Genomic DNA, 22,484 nt, shown 5'->3' with positions numbered 1-22,484 from the left:
ACGCATTTGACCGTTTTCACACGCTCTCACGCCACACTTGCGATATCTCACGCCGAAAAAAAAATCTAGTTTATTTACCTCTGATCCACATCTATGATTCAATGAGTTACTAGTTCGCTCTGGCGCCGACCACCGGCGATGGATAGATCGCGATATAATATACTTAATTTGTGTCCATTTTACATCGTTGTCGTCCCCGCCTATCGACAACTTACGTTTGTCCCCCCATCAACAATTTACACTCGCCACCTCCTCCAGGTTCAAATCTCACTCCAAACGATCTTCAAAAGTTGGCAACCCTGCGTTGGGCCAGACAAGCAACACATGCATCATATGTAAACGTTACTATCTGTAAAAGAAACCTCATTTTGGCCTGGCCCGACATCATTTTATGTCTCAAATCTAACAGGAAACATGGCATATTGAGTAAAGCGCACAGGTGAAATGGTTCAGAGGGGCAAGCTCAGAAGCCTGCTGGATGCCTGTAAGGTCCTGGGCCAGTAACCAAACGAATCTCAAACTGCGAAGATTGTGGAGTGTAGTGGAGTGTAGTGGAGTGTTGTGTACGATAAGCCCATCTCGGCAACGCGATCGCTCTTTCTCACGCTGTATGCACGAGAACATTGTTCGTGTTTTTCTATACTGTATTTATGATCAAAGCGTATCTAAATCTAGGGTCACGCTTAACGACGAAAGCTGCTTTACGACGGACATTTCAGTCTCTAAACCTGTTGTTAAGCGGAGACTCATTGTACATTTAACTGAACTGATCAGTTTCTGAACGGTGCCTGACAGTTCAGAGTTCATGCCTGTAAGGTCTTTCGGCCGGTGTTGTTTTGAATTCGTTTATCCGCACATAAAGATGCTACAGATTATATTATATTATATTTATATGCACAAATAAGAGCTAGACTTTAATTATCCATCACAGCAAACGGCACCACATTATCTATGTCCAAAGCCACACTGGCTCAATGATGTTAATTATTTTAAATAAAATACACACTGGCTATACGAAGTTCACCTCTGACCACGATTTTGCAGTATTACAGCAGTATTATGTCTAAATATCTAGTTAGGACAAAACTAGAGTTCTCAATGAACTAAGTTACAATCACTGTAACTCCGGAAGATCATCTGTAGCGTTTTAATACGTGTGCAAACGAGGGGAGTCGGAATTCGGCACAACACGTTCGTTTGGAAAAATCTCTCCGTCGTGCCTGCTGCTTGCATGAGTTAAATGAAAATGAGCACTTTCTTCTTTGATATACAACTTTGTCCTACCACCTGATTAACTTTCTGTTCCACCCCTGACAGGTGAAGAAATATCTACAGAAAAGCCACACCTCATTATAAGTCGCATGGTTCAAAGCGTGAGGGAATAAGTAGAGGTTTATAATCTATAAAATAGATTTTATTCTACAGCTTCGCAGAGACTCACAGTGGAATACAATGATGTTCAGTCAATTGCATTTCAAGGTGGCTTCTGGCACGAATTCAAATCCAAATACAAATACAAATAAATACAAATCCACACACACTGGAGCTTTTACTTTTCATTGTGGCATGTTTTCATCACATCAGTGTTTAAATCAATCTCGTGATCATTACATTTAAAGGAGACATTTATGTCTGAAATACCGTACGGTGAAAAGCAATACCTCTGTGCCGTGATTACATTTTGAGCTGTATTATATGCAATTCTGGCACAAATTCAGCATTTTGGTTTTGAATGCAAATTCGTGTGTATTGTTTTTTAATAAAGAGATAAAGTGCATTGAAATGTAATGTAATAGTGCTTTTGCATTTCATTTTGGCACGTATTCTGCATAATTGTATGGAAAAGCAATGCATTTTGTGGATTGCATTTCCATTTTTGCCTAGTAGTGATTACTTTTCCAATTGGCACTGAATCCTCCCCATACACACCTTTGTATTTCTCACGCACAGAAATGATTAGAACAACGCCCACAGTAAAGACCCCCGCCCCTTCGCACAACAACATCACTCACCATCAACACCTCTGCCGAAAAAATCTCACTCTGAACTGAATTTAAAACTTGAGAGCCCTGCATACATGATAGTCAGCTCACGCCCAAATACAAATGTGTTCATGCATGTGCATAATTACAAATAAAACAAACATTCTCATTTATTAAAATGCGGATTTCTACTTTCAACTTGCATGGAAACGAGCTCTTCTTTACAGCGAAATAAACATTCGCATGCGTTTAACTAAAGACGCTGATAGCTATTTCAATCTTTTTTTCATTAGTTCTAATTTGAACCGAATTATAAATGCGTGAAAAATGCCGTAACAATTCATATTCATTCTTTGGCCTTTACTGCACAACACTTTGTGGCTGGTACTGGCTAAATGTATAGTCTTGACTCTGCGAAACTGCGGTATTTGTGCGCAGTGATGGTGTTCTTCAACGCAGACACGCTATTTCCGCTAAATCAGGGAAGTTGAGTAGACCCATAAAGTTTTTCGCGGGAGTTTGTGTGCCTGCTGGTCAAATTGGGAAAGCCTAAAAGTGCTTCGTTTTAGTAGGGAATCAGTATTTGTGCCTATACAGGATGAATCAAGCAGAAGTCGGGTAAGCGTAGTAAAGCCTGTCTACCGTATTGTCTGTTTGGTGTTATTACAGGACGTCAGATTCGTGAGCTATAGAGTATAAATAGGTTCGATGACTGGAGGCGTTCGGTTATATATGTATTAACTTCTGTGCACGCCACACGTGTGAAATGCACATATACACGATTAGGGGGAAAAAGACGATATTGAGTGAGCGTGGATGACTATTAGGGGAAAAATATCAAGGTGATTGCGACTAATTATTTTCCAGCGATTTAGACTTTAGTAGTTAGAGTTAGTAGGATAATCTGTTGTAGCATATTACAGGACAGAGAAGTGATGACATCCTCGGCCCTTTGGACTACAGCACATTTGAGTTTTATTTTGTCCTCCTCCTGTAAGGGCTGTGCTTGTTGGACACTTCTTAGTGATTGCTGCTTCATCTCCAATACTGTACCTGTGTATTCTTCAGCTAATAACCCCCCTCCCACCAGGACACACTGTGAGAATTGGACCAGGAAGAGGCAGGACTATCTGGAGTGGCCTGAATATTTCATGAGTGTTGCTTTCCTGTCTGCTCAGAGGAGCAAGGATCCAAACTCTCAGGTATCAAACACGTCTGTGAACATCTCCCTCGGCTCCGTCCACGTTCACTGTCTCACCCTCGACCACACTGGCCACTGACGGCTGGCTCGTGAGCAGTGCGTGGGGCGCTGTGTGAGGTGTGTGTGTGAGGCCATGAAGGCTCAGTGTGAGGTGTGTGTGTGTTTACGGCTGCAGGGCAGGTGAAATGCTGCTTATACCCTCCAGAGCTGCTAGTCACAGCTGAGCCAGCACATGTTCTCGCAACGCTCCGCTGAGACATTAAACTGGTTCTTCAACTCCTTCCAGATGTTTTGTTTTCCCCTTATCTGTTTTTACCAATGATGGGAACACAGTACTCTGTTTCTCCTAATGAAGAGAGTTTCTATGTCACTTTGTGTTTCCTTCATTATTATGAAAAAGATGATGGCATGTTGGGCATTCACAATATGACAAAAATATCATGTAGCAATTTTATTTCTACATTTATTAAATCAATAGAATGAGAAGTTGAAGTCCCTAAAGAACACTCTTGAGCAGAGCCGGAGTGGCTAATCGGGAGATTCGGGAGGATTCCCGATGGGCCGGCTCATGTCAGTCTCTAGTTTGGGCCGATTGGGAGGGAAAAATAATTTTGGGCCGGATTTGGGCATGAAACTCCCGGGCTGAAAAAGTGTCCCACTCCGGCCCTGCTCTTGAGGAACATCCTGTTTGGTCAGGAAGTTCCCCCCCCTCACAGGATCCAGTATGGACACGTTTATGATTCCAGAACAGCCAGATAAGGGTGCAGTAACTACCTGGCTCTAGATTGGGAAAGAATCTCATAATAAATGAACTGTATAACAAATGTGATTGGCTAGCAAGCTCATATGTGCATTGCAGCATTGGAAATTCTAAAGCCAATCCTGAGAGGGAAATTAAGAAAAGATTGTGTGGCTTTCCTGCAGCTGATCGGGTGTAAACTCTGCTTTGTAGGTGGGTGCCTGTATTGTGAATCAGGAGAATAAGATTGTGGGTATTGGATACAACGGGATGCCCAATGGCTGCGACGATGATCTACTGCCCTGGTCTCGCGCTGCTGAAGACAAGCTGGACACGAAATACCCATATGGTGAGATACCTGAGCTGGTTTGGGTGGGATCTTCAAGCACTCTTTATCGGCATAAGACACCTTCCTTTCCCCCACTGATGGTGCTGGCAGTCACTGGATCACAGTGGTGTTTTTGTGCCAGTAATGAACTTGCATTACTTCACTAACAAAAGTGTGTGTACCCATTATAGTTACAAAAGAAGGGTATGAATTGACCTTCCATTAGCTATTGAAAAGGTTCACAGTAGTACAACATTTGGCAGCGTACTCTGACAGCCAATAGGAGACTGTCGGGGGCGGGCCTTCAGTCATTCACTTCAGTGTTGGGCATAATGGAGGACCTACTGATCATAACTGTCAGCTTAGCAGACCTGTCCAGTCCACCTCTCAAAGTCTTTAAGGGTGACCCACGGCTCTACCTTAATATGGTGTCTTAGCATACCATATTCTGTCTGTCTGTGTGTGTGTGTGTGTGTCTGTCTGTGTGTGTGTACTTGCTTATGCTGGCTTAGTACAGACTTATCGTGTTATCTTGATATCGGCACTGGTGGCTCCCTCTCCTAGTCAATAAATGAATTTCAAGTTTCATTTATAAAGTTGTGGTGCTAATAAAAGCTAACAAAGAATTAATGTTAATGATTGCCATGTTATTATAGGTTCTTGAGGTTGATTTAATATAATTTGTCAGACTGAATACAGACTGCCAACAGACTGCATCCAGTTGTTTGTAGTTCTATATTTGCTCACCAGGAGGCAGCTGTGGGTGCTGTTAATGAGAAAGCTAGGAGAGAATTTATTTTACTTTTTTTTTTTTTTTTCTTCTCTTTTCTTCCCAAGTGTTTCTGGCTTTTACAGGCATTGATCCAGTCTGAGCCAGGCATTACTAATCACTCTATATTGCCTGTAGATTAATTCCAATCCTGATTACGGCTGTCTTTTTCACTGACAGAAATTGTCACAGTTTACAAGTGTGAACAAACCAGTTGGCATTTTCAGAAATATGCACTCCAGAAGTAAACCATATTGTTCAGAATAACACTTCTTAACAATGCAATTTAATCGGGGGGGGGGGGGGGGGGTGGCAAGAGCATCTATTTTGTGAGTTTTTGATTTATAGTCTGGTGTAAATCTTGAAGGTGTCCATCCGTTTTGAGGCCTTACTGAATGGGCATTGACACTAAACCAGAACTAGTACGATTGTTGTAGTAGCCACTAGATGGCGCCAAGAAACCACTTATGAAGTCTGAATGAGTTCCGGACTCTGTGATTTTTTTTTTTTATTGTTTGTTTCTTAGTACTACACTAGAATAATATCGGGTTAAATAAATAGTATGGGTAAATAGAAACAAATAGCTATAAAATTATACTAATGCTGATTAATTGGTAAAACAATGTTGGCATTTGCCATGGTAGCATGGATGGAGGTGATGCAGACTTGAAGACGTAGTTGAAGGTGGAGCTAAGCCGTCTCCTGTGTCCCAGGCAGGCCCGACATCTGCCACTCATCCTGCAACTTCTCTCAAGTTGCTGAGCACTGATGTGTGAGTGAGAGTGAATTATTGATGCTTCTCCTCCAATTCTCACTTCATTCTGCACACTTGTCTTTTCTGCTGTTCCTTTTCTTCTCTCTCTCTCTCTCTCTCTCTCTCTCTCTCTCTCTCTCTCTCTCTCTCTCTCTCTCTCTCTCTCTGGTTCTAGGGCTTTTCCAGTACGAGTGTGTGGCTGTGGTGTCAGGTCTCTTGGTAATTGCTGTGTGCTCATCTCCATCCACTGATGGGTCTCTTCGTTGCAGTAATTAACTTTGGGAGAGGGACTGATTAGCCTGGGACTTTGCGCCTGATGCTGAGGAGAGCCGACATCTGTTCAGACTCCCGCACGTCTCCTCCTGCACGGGCTTGTTTCTCCTCTCTCCTCTTTGCCCATTAATGCTGAGAAATTGGGACTGCTGCTGATTTGTTTTGATTTTGTCCAACAAAGAGCTTCTCTGTGGACAGATGCTGTGTGTGTGTGTGTGTGTGTGTGTGTGTGTGTGTGTGTGTGTGTGTGTGTGTGGGAGAGAGAGAGAGAGAGAAAAAGAGGGGAAAAATCTGTTTGTGTTTTTTTTTTTTCTTCAAAAATGGTGTTTCTGGGCTCCTATAAACGTGCGCTGCTCCTCTGTGTTCAACAGTGTGTCATGCAGAGCTGAACGCCATCATGAATAAGAACTCTGCAGACGTGAAAGGCTGCTCCATGTATGTGGCTCTGTTTCCCTGCAACGAGTGCGCTAAGCTCATCATCCAGGCAGGTGAGTCCCACCTGCATACAGCCCCTGGATTAACAACCCGCACACAGCCCCTGGATTAACAACCCGCACACCTGCACACAACTCCTGGATTAGCAACCCTCCCACCTGCACACAACCCCTGGATTAACAACACGCACACCTGCACAAAGATCCTGGCCTCCCAAGTGTAATAAGCTGAGAAAGATCAAATGATTCATTAATTTTCCTCCCTAGTCATTAAGACACGGGCTCCTCTTCTGCTGCAGAATAGCCGTATACCAACGTTGCTGTTTGTACCTTGACCATCTCTGTGACGTGGCCTGACGGGCTAATCGCTGGTGTGAAGTTTGCCGTGTGGTTGCGATGGTAATATCTCTGCTCTTTTTCGACCTGGACCCATGACTTGCTGCCTTGACCCAGTGCCGTGCGCAGGCCCTGCAGAACACGCTTGACATGCGTGTGCATGCACATGTGTGATGAAGGGGAGAGAAGCTCCAGAGTGAGGGATCCTGCTGTGTTGAGAGCCCAGCGGGGGTGCTCTCTTATATACACACACACACACACACACACACACGATCACACCAACCCAACAACACACACACACACACACACACACACGAACATGACCACACCAACCCCAGACGTGTGTGTACACACGCGCACCACACATGCGCATGGTCGATTTGAGTGTCCTCATGTTTCCCTGGTCCGTGTCTGCCTGCTGTCTGCGTTACACATGGTGACAGGTTTCCTCTCCCGTTGTTCACACACACTCTGCCTCTTCTGCTGTGACGACTCTCACAAACAAACTCTGCCCATCCCTCTGTCTCTCTCCCTTACTCACTCTCTGCCCCTCTCCCATTTTCTCTCTCTCTGTCTGTCTGTCTGTCTCTCTTCTTCTTCTTGAGACCTCTTTACTGGTGTACCTCAGGCAAGGCCTCAACAGAGTGTGCTGTTAAGAAGGAATAGAATATACACACGCGCGCGCACACACACACACACACTTGTTTTTGCTACCCTGTGAGGACTCCTGACTACGAGGTCACAGGTGGGGACACACACACACACACACACACACACACACGCGCGCACCCTTTCATGTCTCTTTGATTACTAGGGTGCTTTGGCCCACTGATGTTACAGCATGAAATTATCATCTTTATGCTTCCATGTCATGTCTTTAATGACTGGATTTGGCCAGAGACACTGAGACAGATAAGGTGATTGAAAGCTGGCAGTATCAGATCACTTCATATCCTCAGGAGTGTGTGTGTGTGTGTGTGTGTGTGAGAGAGATTTTTGTTTTCTGTCTGCTATTTCTTTCAGTTAGTCATACTTCACAGGGTGCAGCTGTGAGGAAGAATAAAGCAGCACGTGACCTCCTTCCAGAACATTCTGTTTTACCGACAGCCAAACTGGATGGTGGGTTTTGTGTTTGAACTCCAGCACCGATGGAGCTGAGTTTACTGTGAACAGCAGCTAACGGGGTTTTGACTGACTGTCGTCCTGGACTAGCACGCTAGCTCATCGCGTGCTGGGAGTCTGCTTTCTTCTCTGCTGCTCCGTTAAGATGTTTCTCAGAACTCTGCTGATTTGGGCCCAGCACGTGAGCTCGGCTCTGAGCATCTGTGGGCCCACATGGCCCAGGCGTCTGCCGCGGCATCTTCATGGGCATGTCGTCTGAGGCTTGTGCGCTCAGACTTGAGCTTTCTGCTTTAAGTCGACGTCGGTGAATCCACAGGCATAATGTTGGCGATTAGTGGAAAGCAGGTGTTGGCGACGCGTCTTCTAAGTCCTGCCCCAGCCCGCGTGCTGGAACAGACGGCCATGTTGGATTTTGTTCCCAGAGAAACAGTTGAGATGGCAGGTCTGTACTGTGTTGAAGCTAAAGAATGGAGTTCGGATATCAGTTAATTAGCACCTCAGGGTGACTATTAACCTGCTGTCTGTTCTGTTGGCCTACTCCTGGATCAATCTCGTTATTTTTACTTTTCTCTAACCTCTGGTTAAGAGGAGACCCAACATTTATTGTCCCAGAAAAGAGCTTAATGTTGCTCATACTGTCCATATTTATCTTGCTCAAATGTGTCCGCTGGGTTGGTGAGGGAGATCTCCGAGAGCTTAGTTATACTACATAAACAAACGCTTAATCTGGGGAAGACTGCAACAAATGTACTTTTATTCACACATTACATTACACTGTATGTCATGTAGGAATACATGTATGTATATAGAAAACTAATTTACGTGTGTGTGTGTGTGTGTTTATTTTTATATATATAATATATATATGTGTGTGTGTGTGTGTGTGTGTGTGTGTGTGTGTGTGTGTGTGTATGTATATATATATATATATAATGTGTTTTTTTTCTGTGTATATACACATTTTAAATACAAAAAATCGTTTTTGTAATATATATTAATATAATAAATATAAATGAAAAGAGCTAACATATATATATACTTGTATGTAACGTATAATACAGATAGTGTAATGGAGAGTGTGTGTGTATATATACTGGTATATAAAATGTATATTTTTATATTATATATATTTAATATTAGATTAAATATTATGTATTTAAATTTAGTATTTTATATTATAATTAATAATAAAATACTAATGGTTTATATAATAGAAATGTGGTTAAAACAAGCTATATATTATGCAGTTACATAATTTACATGTACTACAGTAATTATTTATAGCAATAATATACAATTATAATGGCTTATATGTATTTATGATCTACTTTACATATACTAATGTAATAATTGTGACATTTTTTAAATTATGTAACAATTTTTCAGTTGTCTTTTTTTTTTTGTTGCATTTCCTTAGATTTTATTTTATTTATTTAGAATAGTTTTATTTGGCAATTTTTATAGTACTCATCACCACTTTTATTCAAGACTCTTATTTGTGTTACTAGCTCCCTAGAGGCTTTTAATTTTCATTCGGCTAGATTGTAACTGAGGTCTCTACCTCTGTGTATTTCCAAGTTTAAATAAAGGCTGAATTAATATATTTTTACCCCTTTGTCCCCGTCGTTGTCGGTGTTCTCGCGTGCCGTGCGTCTGTGCTGCGTTCTCGTTCTGAAGGGAGTCTGATGTCCGTCAGGAGTCGCTGTGTTTGCATTTCCCCACGGTAGCAGCTGTCTCCTCACTGGCTGTCATCTGAGGCGCTGACTGGTCCCGTCATGGCCGTGTCTCTGGAGAACCTTCTCCAGAAAGCAAAGCGATTTTTCCAGCGGTTGGTTCTGTGTTCCTCCTGGTCCGCACAGGGAGAAGTCCGCTGTTTTGTTTCTTGCTGTCTCTGGGCTTCCTCTTCCTGCCACACCCGTGGATACACAGGGCTTCGAAAAGCATATAACATTATGGACGTGATGAGGACATCGAGTCGTTCTGATACTGGAATACAGACTAGGATGGTGAAGTGAACCAGAGCACTTTCAGAGTGCTCTCTAACATCTGGCACTATGGTCTTGCTTCTTATTCATCAGCAAATTAATTTAAAAGTGTAATATTTCACAATGTTCTTGGCAGTATTAATTCCAGTAGCTGGCTCTTCCAGCTGAGTTTAAGACAGGAGTTCATATGGAGACACCAGAAGTTCTGACCTTGCCTGAATAGTCCTGGTGTTGGCTGATGGACAGCTGTATGTCTTAGTCCTGCCCCTTCATGTGAGCTACCCTTCCTGTGGTCCTGACCAGTGCAGAGGAGCTAATGAACGCCACTCATGTTTGAAAGCTCCAGCAGTGATTTCCCTTCTACCTGATGTTCTTGACACGGCCTGAAGTCTTCCACAGCAAAGCCCTTCCCAAAGAATGAACACACACACACACACACACACACACACACACACACACTTTAAAACCATGCTTTTTCCTTTCACTGTGTGTCTATTCGTCCGTGTCTCTCCATCCCTAACCCCCAGTACATCTCTCCTTGCAGGTATTAAGGATGTAATTTACTTGTCAGACAAGTACCACGACACTCCCGAGATGAAGGCCTCCCGAACACTCTTGGCCATGGCGGGTGTCACTTACAGGTGGGTCTCCTGAGCCCTGAGGGACTGAGGTCGGCAAAACTTTAATTTACATCCCTTAGATGACTCTGACAGCACTATAACGGGGCCTCTGCGGTGCGTGCATGTGTGTGTGTGTGTGCGCGTGAGGGAGAGAGCGAGATGGCTGCAGTAATGACCTCTTCAGGGAGTCATGGATAGCCAGTAACAGGGGGCCTCTCTAGCCTCAAACAACCTGAATAAACCTGAGAGAGAGGGGGGGGGGGTGTTGGAGAAAGAAAGGCAAAGGCAGTCATGATCACTTTTTTAATTTATTAATTTATCTTGCCAGGGGAAAAGGGATATTAATTTTACCTGTCTTCCTCGCGCAGATGGAGAAAGGCAGTGACATCCAGATAAATTACACTATACGTTGTTAGCCAGTCAGGCATAAAACGAACAAGCTAAGGCCTCAAAGTTGGAAGTAAAGGCGCGTCACGTTGAGGCTGGTGCGGTTAGCCGTGCCACGCAGGGCTGCAATATTGGGTTTGTTTTAAGCCAAGCTGTCTGGCAGTCTTACAGTTCTCAGAATTTTTTATTCCTGTGGGCAAAGTGTCCTGTCCAAATCGTCTGATTGCTGGCAGAACACTGTCCCCTCCATCATCTGTTAGCTTTTCTCTTTTTTTCCTGTTTTTCTCTCTGTCTGATTCGGTGCCTTGACTACAAACGTGCGCAACCTTGTCTTGTCCAAGATGCTAAAATGTGTCGAAGCAGACAGTTTATCAGCGGTGAAGACCCTTGTTGACCTTCAGGGAGGGACTCTGTTCTCCACCCCTGAGATGGAGAAACACTCTTCTTACTCCTCAGAATTTGCTCTGTGTCGAGAAATGTATCGCTTGGCAGATCTAATTTGCAAATGGCTGAATATATGCAGTGTGGCTTTTAAGGCTGGTCTTCACCGGTGACCCCTGTGAAACACCAGAACGTCTAACGGGACAGCAGCTGTAATCTTTGTACAAATATGGACCATCGTTACCACGTTTCTCCTGAGCTAGCGGGACCGAGGGTAGCCAGCAGAACCCAAGTGAATAGGTAAAGAAGGGAAAGAGGTCGGTGAATGTACATATGCTCGTCAAAGCGACTCCGTTAAAAGACGCTGGCAGTGTTGTTGTTTTTGTGTCCATTACTCTGTGAAGGCAAAAAACACAATGACCCTGGAAACATCCTGATCTGAAACATTGTGACTGTGTGTACCCGAGCTGTGATTTTCTCCTGCTTCTGAATGTGATGAGCTGTTATTTGGGGTCTGCTAGTTGTGACTGATTCAAAGCCTTTTTGAGAAGTCATTGACCACTGCACTGACTGAGGTTATTCTTTTTGTTTTGTTACTTGTCACAAAGAATGAGTTTTATTAACTTTATTTAGCTGATTACATTATAAAATGTTCAGTGCACTGCAGAGGTCTGATCAATTTAAGCAAACAGATACAGACAACAGTGTTAAAAATATATTAATCTGAATATAAAGGAAAAGTCCACCCTGTGGACTTACTTTTCATTACAAGCCGGGTTTCCATCCAAACCTTTCAGAAAAATAATGCGCAATTTCCAAGTTTCGGCAGAAAAACTTGTTTCCATTCATTACAGTTATGCGAATAAACTGTAGATCACGTGAGAGGAAGCCAAACAATAGTGGTTTTACGTCCATCTGGCAGTTACGCATTTTTGCACGTTGAGGTTTTCTATACATGGAGAAGTTAAATTCAATTTTTGCGCTCTCCAGAACTGTTTTTGTATGCATTTGCCATCTTTACATCGCGATCATGTACAGAACCACATGACTTGAGGCATGATACATCATTGTTTATGTGAAAAACCCTTTTCCATCCAGTTTTTCCGAATTTTGGTGATGCGATAGTCTAACTTTTCCACCTCCTCCTAGCGTAAAAATCTTTTTGCGATATTTGGGGCTTTTTTTGAATTTTGGTCTTTTTCCATCCAGCTTTTTTCATGCGCATTTTCAAAATGCGCAAAAACTCGGTGGATGGAAAACCATCTACAGAGTCAAAGTGAGTTGATTCAGAGTCATAGTTCTTCATATCCACATCTCTGCTGCAGGCTCTCTGAGATGTGCAGGCTATAAACTACAAATATGCGCACTCGGGTTGGCTAACGAAGACATGAATCCCTACCTCGTTTTCATCGACATGTTTGAACCGAAGCATGGATCTCTGTCAGGCTGGGTGCCAAATGAATCACACTGTTGTAAACCTGTCATTTTACCCTAATGCCAGCGTTTACCTGTACACCTGTGATTTTACTCTAATTCCAGCGTTTACTTGCAACGTCCAGACCAGACGTTGCTCTGTCTCACCACACTGAAGAGTTGAAAACCATCTCCTAGTTGTACTTCTTTTTCTATGTCTGTAATCAACTGTAAGGCGCTGTAGCTCCAGGAATGAAGTTTTGACCATTACTCTAAAGTGTAAAGCTGTCTACCCACAAGGCCTTGGGGTTTAATTTTGTGTATTTCCGTTTCAGGTAATTCATCTGCCACTCATGTGATGAAACACGTCATCGTCACTAGTCTAATTCAGACGCCTTTGTGATCATCTTAACAACCCGTGGGACTAAAACATATCAATGTTTCAGGAGCCCACCTTTTTAATTACTTCTGTTTTAATATTTAATACTTTAATGACACACATTTTAATATATATCCACAGGGTGGCATATTCTTTCCTTTTATCTCCCACATATGTCCTTCACGTTTCTGTAATGAGGCCCAGGAGGAAGAGACTGTTGGACTGCACTGGTCTGTGTGAGCAGTGGTAGTGGCCTCTGTGTGGAGAAACCGGCACTGGTGCGATATGTACCTGCCGTTTAGAGTCCTAAAGTCAATATACTCTTAAGACTTTGCTCAGAGCTGGCTCAAAGAGGATGACAAAGAAACCCTCCTACCCGCGGACGGGTGAGGGAGGGACGGACGGGTGGGGGAGTTTCATATACACAATCCTGCTGGCTGTCTGCAAGAGAAGGCGGGTTGCTTCCCTCACTGCCTCCTGAAGGTTGTCCTCTGCCTGTGGAAAATGCTTCCCACACGGCTGCAGTTATCTCGGTGTCCGCTCCCTCTGTCTTACCGGCGCTGTGCCCCTCCGGTCACCGTGACTCCTACTCCAATGGCCAGCGCTTTATTTCACACGCCGAGTGGGTCACGTGCCCCACTGATGATTGGAAATACCTTCTTGACCCGGAGGCGAGAAGCCAAACGTCTGGTCGCCTGGTCAAGTGCGGGAGATATTGGCAGTGCGGGGGTCTAGTGTGGACGCTGCGTGGACAGCTGTGATGAAGACCCAGAAGCTGATGAGCTGTGAAGTGCAGGGCAGGGTTGTGTTTCCCTGCTGGGGGGAGAGAGAGCTGGCCGCCTGTACCCCTCCCACCAGCTTGGGCCCACAGCTGCTCATGTGCAGGCTTGTGCAGTTGCTAGAATGCTCCTTTAAATGTAATTTAAAAAAATTATATGTTTTGTTCAAACTTATAATGTGGAGATGTGTGGGAGCGTAGCGCGTTCCAGGTGTGTGTCTGGTGAACAGAAGGAAAGGTTTTCAGAGCAGTTACACAGAAACTAAGAACAGCGGTGGCGGCTGTGTGACGGGCGAAGTGTCTCCGGCCGTGTCCGAGCGGGTGGAAATAAGAATGGAGAGTGTAGCCTGCCCCGGCGGGGCCTCGTGGCACGGGGTCTACAGTAGACCCTCCCCCCCCCACCGCCGGGCTGTTCGGTGTTCGTCTCCACTTCCCCCCTAGAGGAGGGTGCTGAGAAATTGCCTCTTCCAAAGCTGCATGCTGGAGTGGAAGGAGGTGGTGATGTGGTGTGAAAGTGCTAGCCGCCTTTATCCCTCTTTCCCCTCTCTTGTTCACTCGCTCTCTCTTGCGCTCTCTCTCTCATTCTCTTTTTCGTTCTCTGTAGTGTTTGTGCTTCATGTGGTACACGTGCGGTTTTCTTAAACGTTTTGTGAAGTGAACTGTTATATTGTCTCCGTAGCCCTCACGTTAGTCGTGTTTGTTTTTGTGTTTTTCAGGCAGTTTAAGCCGAAACGTAATCAGATCGTCATCGACTTTAGCTCCATCGGTCACGTCGGCGTGAGTGGCGTGAGCACGGAGGAACTGCCCTCACAATGAACATCAGACACTTCTGCAATACTGCTCATCACAATATATACATACTTAAATACCAGTAGTTACAAAAATGAAACCCTAACTGAAATACTCAAGTACAAACTGTTGCAGGAATGTAAACAGATTTTCCCTCAATGTGCAGTTGCACACCAAGAGCACTTCAGCACTTTGTTCTCTGAAATGCTGAATACTGAAAAACCAGAAGCTGTGCTCGGAAGAACTTTGAAGGCTGACGTTCGTCATGCCCACAAACTATTCTACTAATGAAATCCTCAAAGTCTACTAATTTGAACATGTTCTTTGCATAAATGCTGTGTTGTCTGATTGTGCTGTTAAGGTCTGCTTTTCTAGCCACTTTTGAATTTCAGTGATTAAAAAATGGATTGTAACTGCATGATTTATCCTCTGCTACAACAGCTTTTTAGTTTCAGAGCTGAAAACTTAGTGAATTAGATTGAATTTGAGGTGTGTGTGTGTGTGTGTGTGTGTGTCTGTCCTTTGTTCCTGTGGAAGGAATGTAAAATACAACCCATCTTGTGACAATGAAGTCACTGACTTGTCCTCTCAATCAATACAGTCTCGAATTTCTGATTCTTTTTTTTTTTTTTAGGGTGGCTCCAATTAAAATGCGTAATATAAATATGTTGATAAGCCTGCAGCCATCTTGGTTTCTGGCCATGCGTGAAACAGGATTTCGTTTCTCCAGTTGTTGCAGAGATGGGTGAAGTGTGCCAAGCGAGTGTGTCCTACCTGGGTGAGGGTGACCTTGGCTGACCTCGGTTAGACATCCAACTGGCAGCAGCTTCTAATCTTCAGTCACTCTGGCAGTATCGCCCTGTGAAACCACTATAGCTCCCGGCTGTCGTTACAAAATGAGCCCAGTAATGGATAACTCCTCGTCTGCCAATTCACTTTCCTGCTTGGTCAAAGTGCTGGCAGCATCATAAGGTACATGAAAACTGTTCAGGAGAATCATCCCCCCCCCCCCTTTTAAAACAAAACAAGAAAAACAAACAAAACAGGCAGAGGCATTGAAGCAGATACTGCTTTGCCTGTCTATTCCTGAGGTTGCTGACATTGCTGTGAGTGAGCACTAGGTGGCAGCATTGCTGCAAGCAGAGCTTTGGACTCCCTTTTGTGGGTTGGGTTTGGATGGGAAGGACAACCTGCTCTTTTCAGAATGGAATCCGTGTTGTGCTGAAGGGGGAGTCTGGCACGCCACAGAATGAGATGAAATATCTACTGCCTGCAGAAGACCTGTGGCAGTACGTGGACCGATCACCTTTAATGTCCAATAATAGATAGCGTTAGAAAGGCATAAATATTCAGATATGTACAGTATATGCCAGTGCAGCTCTATTTTTACTGAACTTTTAATCCTGAGTGTGTATGTGTACATGCGCATGCGTGTTTAACGTTAACACTTGCAATGTTGGGCAGACACTCTTATCTCTTATCCAGAGCGACTTAAAGAAGTGTTGGTGGTCTGCTTGGAAATCATTTACCCATATTGCTGGTGCATAGGTGTGGGTGTTTATTTTGAAAAAATAAATAGTGTGTGTGTGTGCGTTTGCACCCTGTGGCCTAGCTGCAGTCTGTTGCTGACCAAGAAAACTGGACTTTTCAGGGTTTTTTGACATTGGTTTTGAACCTCTCCAAGAAGCATTCGGAGTGCCTCTTTGGTTTTGAACCCATGTAAAAAAAAAAAAAAAAAAGCTGTAAAGTTTCTCAGTCAATAACAGACTGACGGGGCTTGTATTGACACAAGCACGTTCAGCTCCAGTGTGCCTGACTCTTAAAAGACATTTTAATCTTTGGTGTCAGAAGGGAAAGATTTCGCAGAAGAGGACCGTTGACTTTGGCTGTGTCTCAGGTCTTATGAGAGCCACACCACAAAGTCAACACCGTTTCATTGAGTAATGATTATCTGGCACGTGACGGCCTTGCTTCTCAATGTTCAACTGGCTGATGGCCAGAATAACGAAGGGAAGTTTGAAGACGGATACTAAGTACTGATAAGGTAAAAAGAACACGGAAGTTGGGCGATGGCCAATATAATTAGCTTCTCTAACCTCAGACTTGTGGGATATTTAAAATTAAGGGTCTGCTCCAGTAAATATAATGAAAATTGTAGTGTTGGAAGGAACAGAGCTATAAAATGCCTGTGTGTATAACTATTGCTTCATCCTCTAGAGGTGTAAAACTGCAGTTGTGCATTGTGGAATGCACTATTAATGCTTTAATTGAAGGGTGGTGATTGATTTTTAGATGATTGTTCTAATTGGTAATATTCAATTTTGAACAAAATTAAAAAAAATTTCAGTCAAAATCTACAAACCCAGTACACCTAGAGGTTCTGTGCAAGAGCAGGGTGTGTTCGAAATGAGTGTCGGAGGAACTGAATATGTGAATTGAGTTGTGGCTTGACTTCTGAGTTGTTATTGAATCATTTCCTAAAGAATTGTGATGGATTAAGTTATTTACCCCACTGTATTAAAACCATTTGTTTGGGAAGAGGCCTTGTAGGTGTACGATTAGAGCCCGCAGCCCATCTGGAGAAATGCACAGTTTGTGTTGGCCGTCTTCCAACTAGTCATCAGTGGTCAGTTTGTGGTTATGGTCCTGCTGTTGGCTGGAGTTTGAGGCCTGGGAGTGAGAGGTCAGTGTCACTCAGAGGAGGACGGGGAACATGGAAACAGTGTCCCTCAGAGGGGGCAAATGACAGAACTGTCTCCCTGATGGAGGGCAAGCAAAATGGGGAAAACATCAGAAAAGTGTGCCCTGCTTTCTGCTCGCACCAGTGCAACATCCGTTACCTGGCAACCACCGTGAGTAGCAGTGTTCACGCCATGGTGAGTGCGATTTGATGCGGTCGTCTCTGCTCAGTGGAATTCGGGTCAGAAACTGCTAAGAGGGGTGGTGGTGAACACCTGTGAACACTCATATAGACTGTAGGCTGTGAACTTAGAAACTGCACCTATAAAACCTTATGCGGCACATGAGGGTAGGGACATGGTAATGTGTTTGAAATTAAGTGCTCAGTGCATGTTTGTAGGGAAATACAGTGTCTGTAGTTGGCCTACATGTACTCAGACTCCAGCCTTTCAGAATTTTTAGTTCCAACCCAAATCAAAAATACATGGCCTTAATATGCGTTTGTGCATTTGTACAGATCTTGTGTGGTGTGACCGTTGGTTAAATCAGAACTGAAAATACACTGGTTGGGCACGAGTTGGTGATTACGTTCAGGAGGAAAAAAGACTTCTTTGCAGAAATGTTTTAATTCAGCCACATTGGAGGGTTTTCGAGCAACAATCTGTTAAAGGTCATGGCACAGCATCTCAATCAGATATAAATCCAGACTCTGACTAGACCACTAAGAAACCTTCATTTTGTTTTGTTTTCTTTGAGTCATTCAGAGGTGGACTAGCTGGTGTGCTTCAGATCATTGTACTGTTGCAGAACAGTACACAGTACAGTACACTATACTGCCAAAAGTATTTGCTCACCCATCCAGGTTATTGGAATCGGGTGTTCCAGTCACTTCCATGGCCATAGGTGCATAAAATTAAGCACCTAGGCATGCAGACAAACATACAAACATTTGTGAAAGAATGGCTCGTTCTCAGGAGCTCTGTGAATTCCAGCGTGGAACTGTGATGGGATGCTACCTGTGCAACAAGTGGTGAAAATTCCTTGCTCCTAAATATTCCACAGTTAAATGTCAGCTGTATATAAGAAGATGGACGTGTGTTTGGGAACGACAGCAACTCAGCCATGAATTGGTAGGACATGTAAACTGACGGAGCAGGGTCAGCGGATGCTGAAGCACATAGTGTGAAGAGGTCACCAACTCGGTGGTAAACTAGGGCACTGGTGCTGTCATCCTGTAACTGCACGTGATAACTCAAGTTTGTTGACAGTGTAGTGGGTGGATGCCAACGTCTCAGGATGCTTCCGAGTCTGTGTTACCTTCTGGTTCTGCCCTGTTAGTTAGGCTGTAAAAATGTAATGCAGGAGTTGCTGCCACACTCCAGAAATGTTTACATTTCTTCTGTCCAAATTATAATCCCATGCAGAGCTTATTGTCCTTCTTTTCTATTTAAAAATGGCTGACCTCCTCCCCAAGAAATACTGAGACAAGGACAGAGGAGCCTTTCCTCCTAGCCACCCTGGGCCTGCCACCTCCTGCCTAACCAGATGAAGGGTCAACCCACTGCCCTGGCCCCTCTCACCACCCCAAATTCTCCCCTGCTACAGATGTATCGCCACGGCCCTGGACTACTATTACTGACCATCAAGAAGTCTAAGACTCTTAGGAATAAGAATTTAATAGAGAACATGTATATACATACATAAAAGATGAGAACTATTCATCATTCCCATCACTTCTTTGTTTACATCTCCTTAATTATTGTTGTCATGATGAGTGGATGGATGGATGAGTCTGGGTTTGTCGGTTGCCAGGAGAACGGTACCTGTCTGACTGCATTGTGCCAAGTGTAAAGTTTGGTGGAGGGGGGGATTATGGTGTGGGGTTGTTTTTCAGGAGCTGCGCGTGGCCCCCTTAGTTCCATATCAAGTCATTTTGGACAATTCCATGCTCCCAACTTTGACTTTGTGGGAACAGTTTGGAGCTGGCCCCTTCCTCTTCCAACAAGGTCCATAAAGACATGGATGGCAGAGGCTGGTGTGGATGAACATGACTGGCCTGCACAGAGTCCTGACCTCAAGCCTATAGAACACATTTGGGATGAATTAGAGTGGAGACTGAGAGCCAGGCCTTCTCGTCCAACATCAATATGTGACCTTACTAATGCTCTTCTGGAAGAATGGTCAAAAATCCCCATAAACACAATCCTAAACCTTGTGGACAGCCTCCCAGAAGAGTTGAAGCTGTTCTAGCTGCAAAGGGTGGACCAACGTCATATTGAACCCTATGGATTAGGAATGGGATATCACTTAAACAGCTTTTCCTACTGGAGTAAAAACTCCAGCCTCTCTGCTATAGGAGTAAAAACTCCAGCCTCTCTGTTGTAGAGACATGGGGCTCAGTATCTACATAAAAGGCCAAAAATTGATGGCCGTACATACTTCCTCAGGATTTTCTGGTAGAGAGCAGAATTCATGGTTCTGTCAATTACAGCAAGTTGTCCAGGTCCTGAAGCAACAGCAGCCCCAGACCTTCACAACACCACCATGTTTGACTGTCGGTATGATGTGCTTGTTGCCGTGTTCATTTTTACATGTTGTGTATTTTTTTGGTCAGCTGTGTTTTTCATCTTGGAACTCTCCCATGGAAACCATTTTTGCTCAGTCTCTTTATTTTTGTTGAATCATGAAAACTGACCCTCAACTGAGGCAGGTGAGTCCTGCGGTGCTGTAGATGTTGTTCTGGCTTCTTTCGTGACCTCCTGGATGCCTGTCAATGTGCTCTTGGAGTAATTCTGGTAGGGTGGCCACTCCAGGGAAGGTTTGCCACTGTTCCATGTTTTTGCCATTTGTAGATAATCGCTCTCTCACTGTAGTGTACCAGAGTCTCAGAAATGGCTTTGTAACCTTTTGTAGACTGACCGATGTCAATGTTTCTCAACTGTTCTTGAATTACTTCAGATTGGGCCATAGCGTGTTGCATTTTGAGATCTTTTTACCTACTTCATGTTGTCACACAGGTTTAAGGGATTTCTTCATCCTACAGGTCTGGCAGTAATCTGGCCTGGGTGTGGCTAGTAAAATTGAATTCAGCTTTCCAAAAAATGTGGTTAATCGCTGTAACGCATCAGTGAGCGATCAGGCTGACGCATGTGTTGAGCAGCGCAAGGTTTATTAAGGACATATCCATAATCAGAGTCAGAGTCAGGGTCACGGTCAAGGGTCAACTCTCCCTGTTTGTTGTCTTCCAGAACATAAACCGGTCACAAGAAAAGATGCCAGACTAACTCATAACACTCACATGAATACGGGCAGTCCATACATTCAATTACCAGCACTGAACAAGACAACGAACAAGGTTTAAATACAAGGGAAACAGAACAAGTGGGAATGATAATCATGGCCAGGGTTGGGAGTGGCAGGAGAAACACATGGAGAACCAAAACACTGATGTGAGTGACACGTGGGGGAGAGGATAACTGTGACAAACACGGTTAATTCATGGGAGATAATTTTTTCACATAGGACCAGGTTGTTTGGGAGAGCTGTTTTCTCTTAATAAATGAAATCATTTAAAAAATGCAAATATTTGGCAACTGAAAATATTAGGCTGAAAATGGCAAAAAAAAATCAAATTTTCGGTGTTCGAATGAATAAGTGAAAAGGCTGAAAAATTTATGCCGATCAGTGATGTTTTTAATGACGCCGTAGACGTAAACCAGAGCGCATGTTTTACTCTTTAGCTCCGGGGCTAAAGCTAACACACACTAGAAGGGGTACATCTGCAAGGAGTAGTTCAATTGTTAAATTTAAAATGTAACTTTAAAATGTAAAAAAAATTAACTTACATTTGTTTATAAGATGATTATAATTTGAAAAATGTATATGAATTAATTCTCAGCATACAATTTTAAATGTGCCCTTAGCAAACTTAGTTTCATTTTTTGCTGTTTCACTTTTGACTGGTCGTGTATTTCAATTAATAATTCTAAATTGCAGATGCCATTGTTTTTGCTTTGGAAATCAAGACAAAAATAGATTGTGTATTGATGTCGTGCAAAATTAATGAAACACTGTTCAAAAATAAAACATTTTTTGTTCAGTTTTTGCCCAAAATTTTCATTTCAGTACATCCCTAGTGAAAACAAAAAATATATTTCAGTGCTTTTATATTGCTACTGCTCACAGAAATAATATAACCGTCATGGTATATTAATAATAAATAAGTACTATTACTAACATGCCAATATCCCTCTACTGCACGCATTATTACACCAACATGTAAAAAATTTTTACAGTGTTTTTTATCACTTAAAATGAACTTAGATTTACATATTAAGTTTTTTTTTAAATATTTATTTTTTAAGGGGTACGTTTTGGTACGTTGCCATATGGCAACATTGTGCAACAATGGAAACAAGATCATACAGATCATAGAACTTTCATAGATGAGTATAATTAGTTTTGTTCACTGGAAAATGTTACAATTGATTAATCAATGAGAAATTTGTAATAAAAAGTGACATCTCATTCCTAATCCATAGGGTTCAATATGACGTTGGTCCACCCTTTGCATCTAGAACAGCTTCAACTCTTCTGGGAAGGCTGTCCACAAGGTTTAGGAGTGTGTTTATAGGGAATATTGACCATTCTTTATAAGCGTATTTGTGAGGTCACATACTGATGTTGGATGAGTTTGATGTAGCTCTCAGTTTCCGCTCTAATTAATCCCAAAGGTGTTCTATCGGGTAATGGGCAGGCCAGTCAAGTTCATCCACACCAGACTCTACCATCCATGTCTTTGCGTTACTCCAAGGACCTTGCGTTGTGCACTGGTGCACAGTCATGTTAGAAGAGGAAGGGGCCAGCTCCAAACTGTTCCCACAAAGTTGGGAGCATGGAATTGTCCAAAATGTCTTGGTATGCTGAAGCATTCAGAGTTCCTTTCACTGGAACTAAGGGGCCAAGCCCAGCTCCTCAAAAACAACCCCACACCATAATCTCCCTCCACTTGTACATGCATGGCTTGGATGCAGCTGCTTGTCCATGGAAACCCATTCCATGAAGCTCTCTGTGCAATGTTCTTGAGCTAATCTGAAGGCCACATGAAGTTTGGATGTCTGTAGTGATTGACTCTG

The 22,484-nt window shown here is 43.3% G+C and overlaps 1 protein-coding gene across 3 annotated transcripts; it reads left to right on the top strand.

Annotated features, from left to right (window-relative positions):
* Nucleotides 1-2,328: 2,328 nt before the first annotated feature.
* dctd (dCMP deaminase) lies at nucleotides 2,329-15,241 on the top strand. Of its 3 annotated transcripts, none has more exons than XM_076989542.1 (6): nucleotides 2,329-2,600; nucleotides 3,073-3,184; nucleotides 4,136-4,271; nucleotides 6,418-6,534; nucleotides 10,468-10,564; nucleotides 14,598-15,241. In XM_076989542.1, the coding sequence occupies exons 1-6, from the start codon at nucleotides 2,581-2,583 to the stop codon at nucleotides 14,695-14,697; spliced, it is 582 nt and encodes a 193-aa protein (XP_076845657.1). In that variant the 5' UTR covers nucleotides 2,329-2,580; the 3' UTR covers nucleotides 14,698-15,241. The 3 variants fall into 3 exon arrangements, with proteins under 3 accessions (XP_076845657.1, XP_076845658.1, XP_076845656.1); XM_076989541.1 differs by lacking the exon at nucleotides 2,329-2,600 and adding an exon at nucleotides 2,627-2,824; XM_076989543.1 differs by lacking the exons at nucleotides 2,329-2,600; nucleotides 10,468-10,564; nucleotides 14,598-15,241 and adding exons at nucleotides 2,618-2,824; nucleotides 7,840-8,740.
* Nucleotides 15,242-22,484: the final 7,243 nt, after the last annotated feature.

This window comes from Brachyhypopomus gauderio, unplaced genomic scaffold (assembly GCF_052324685.1).
Source record: "Brachyhypopomus gauderio isolate BG-103 unplaced genomic scaffold, BGAUD_0.2 sc68, whole genome shotgun sequence".
Taxonomy (NCBI): domain Eukaryota; kingdom Metazoa; phylum Chordata; class Actinopteri; order Gymnotiformes; family Hypopomidae; genus Brachyhypopomus; species Brachyhypopomus gauderio.
This window is presented reverse-complemented; position numbering and strand designations above follow the sequence as displayed.

Bases quoted from the DNA above. Each gene is read 5' to 3' on its own strand.
- dctd (XM_076989541.1), top strand. From the start codon at position 2,799: ATGACTATTAGGGGAAAAATATCAAG. The intron at 3,185-4,135 runs GTATCAAACACG...TCTGCTTTGTAG, and splicing joins GCAAGGATCCAAACTCTCAG to GTGGGTGCCTGTATTGTGAA. The intron at 6,535-10,467 runs GTGAGTCCCACC...CTCTCCTTGCAG, and splicing joins TAAGCTCATCATCCAGGCAG to GTATTAAGGATGTAATTTAC.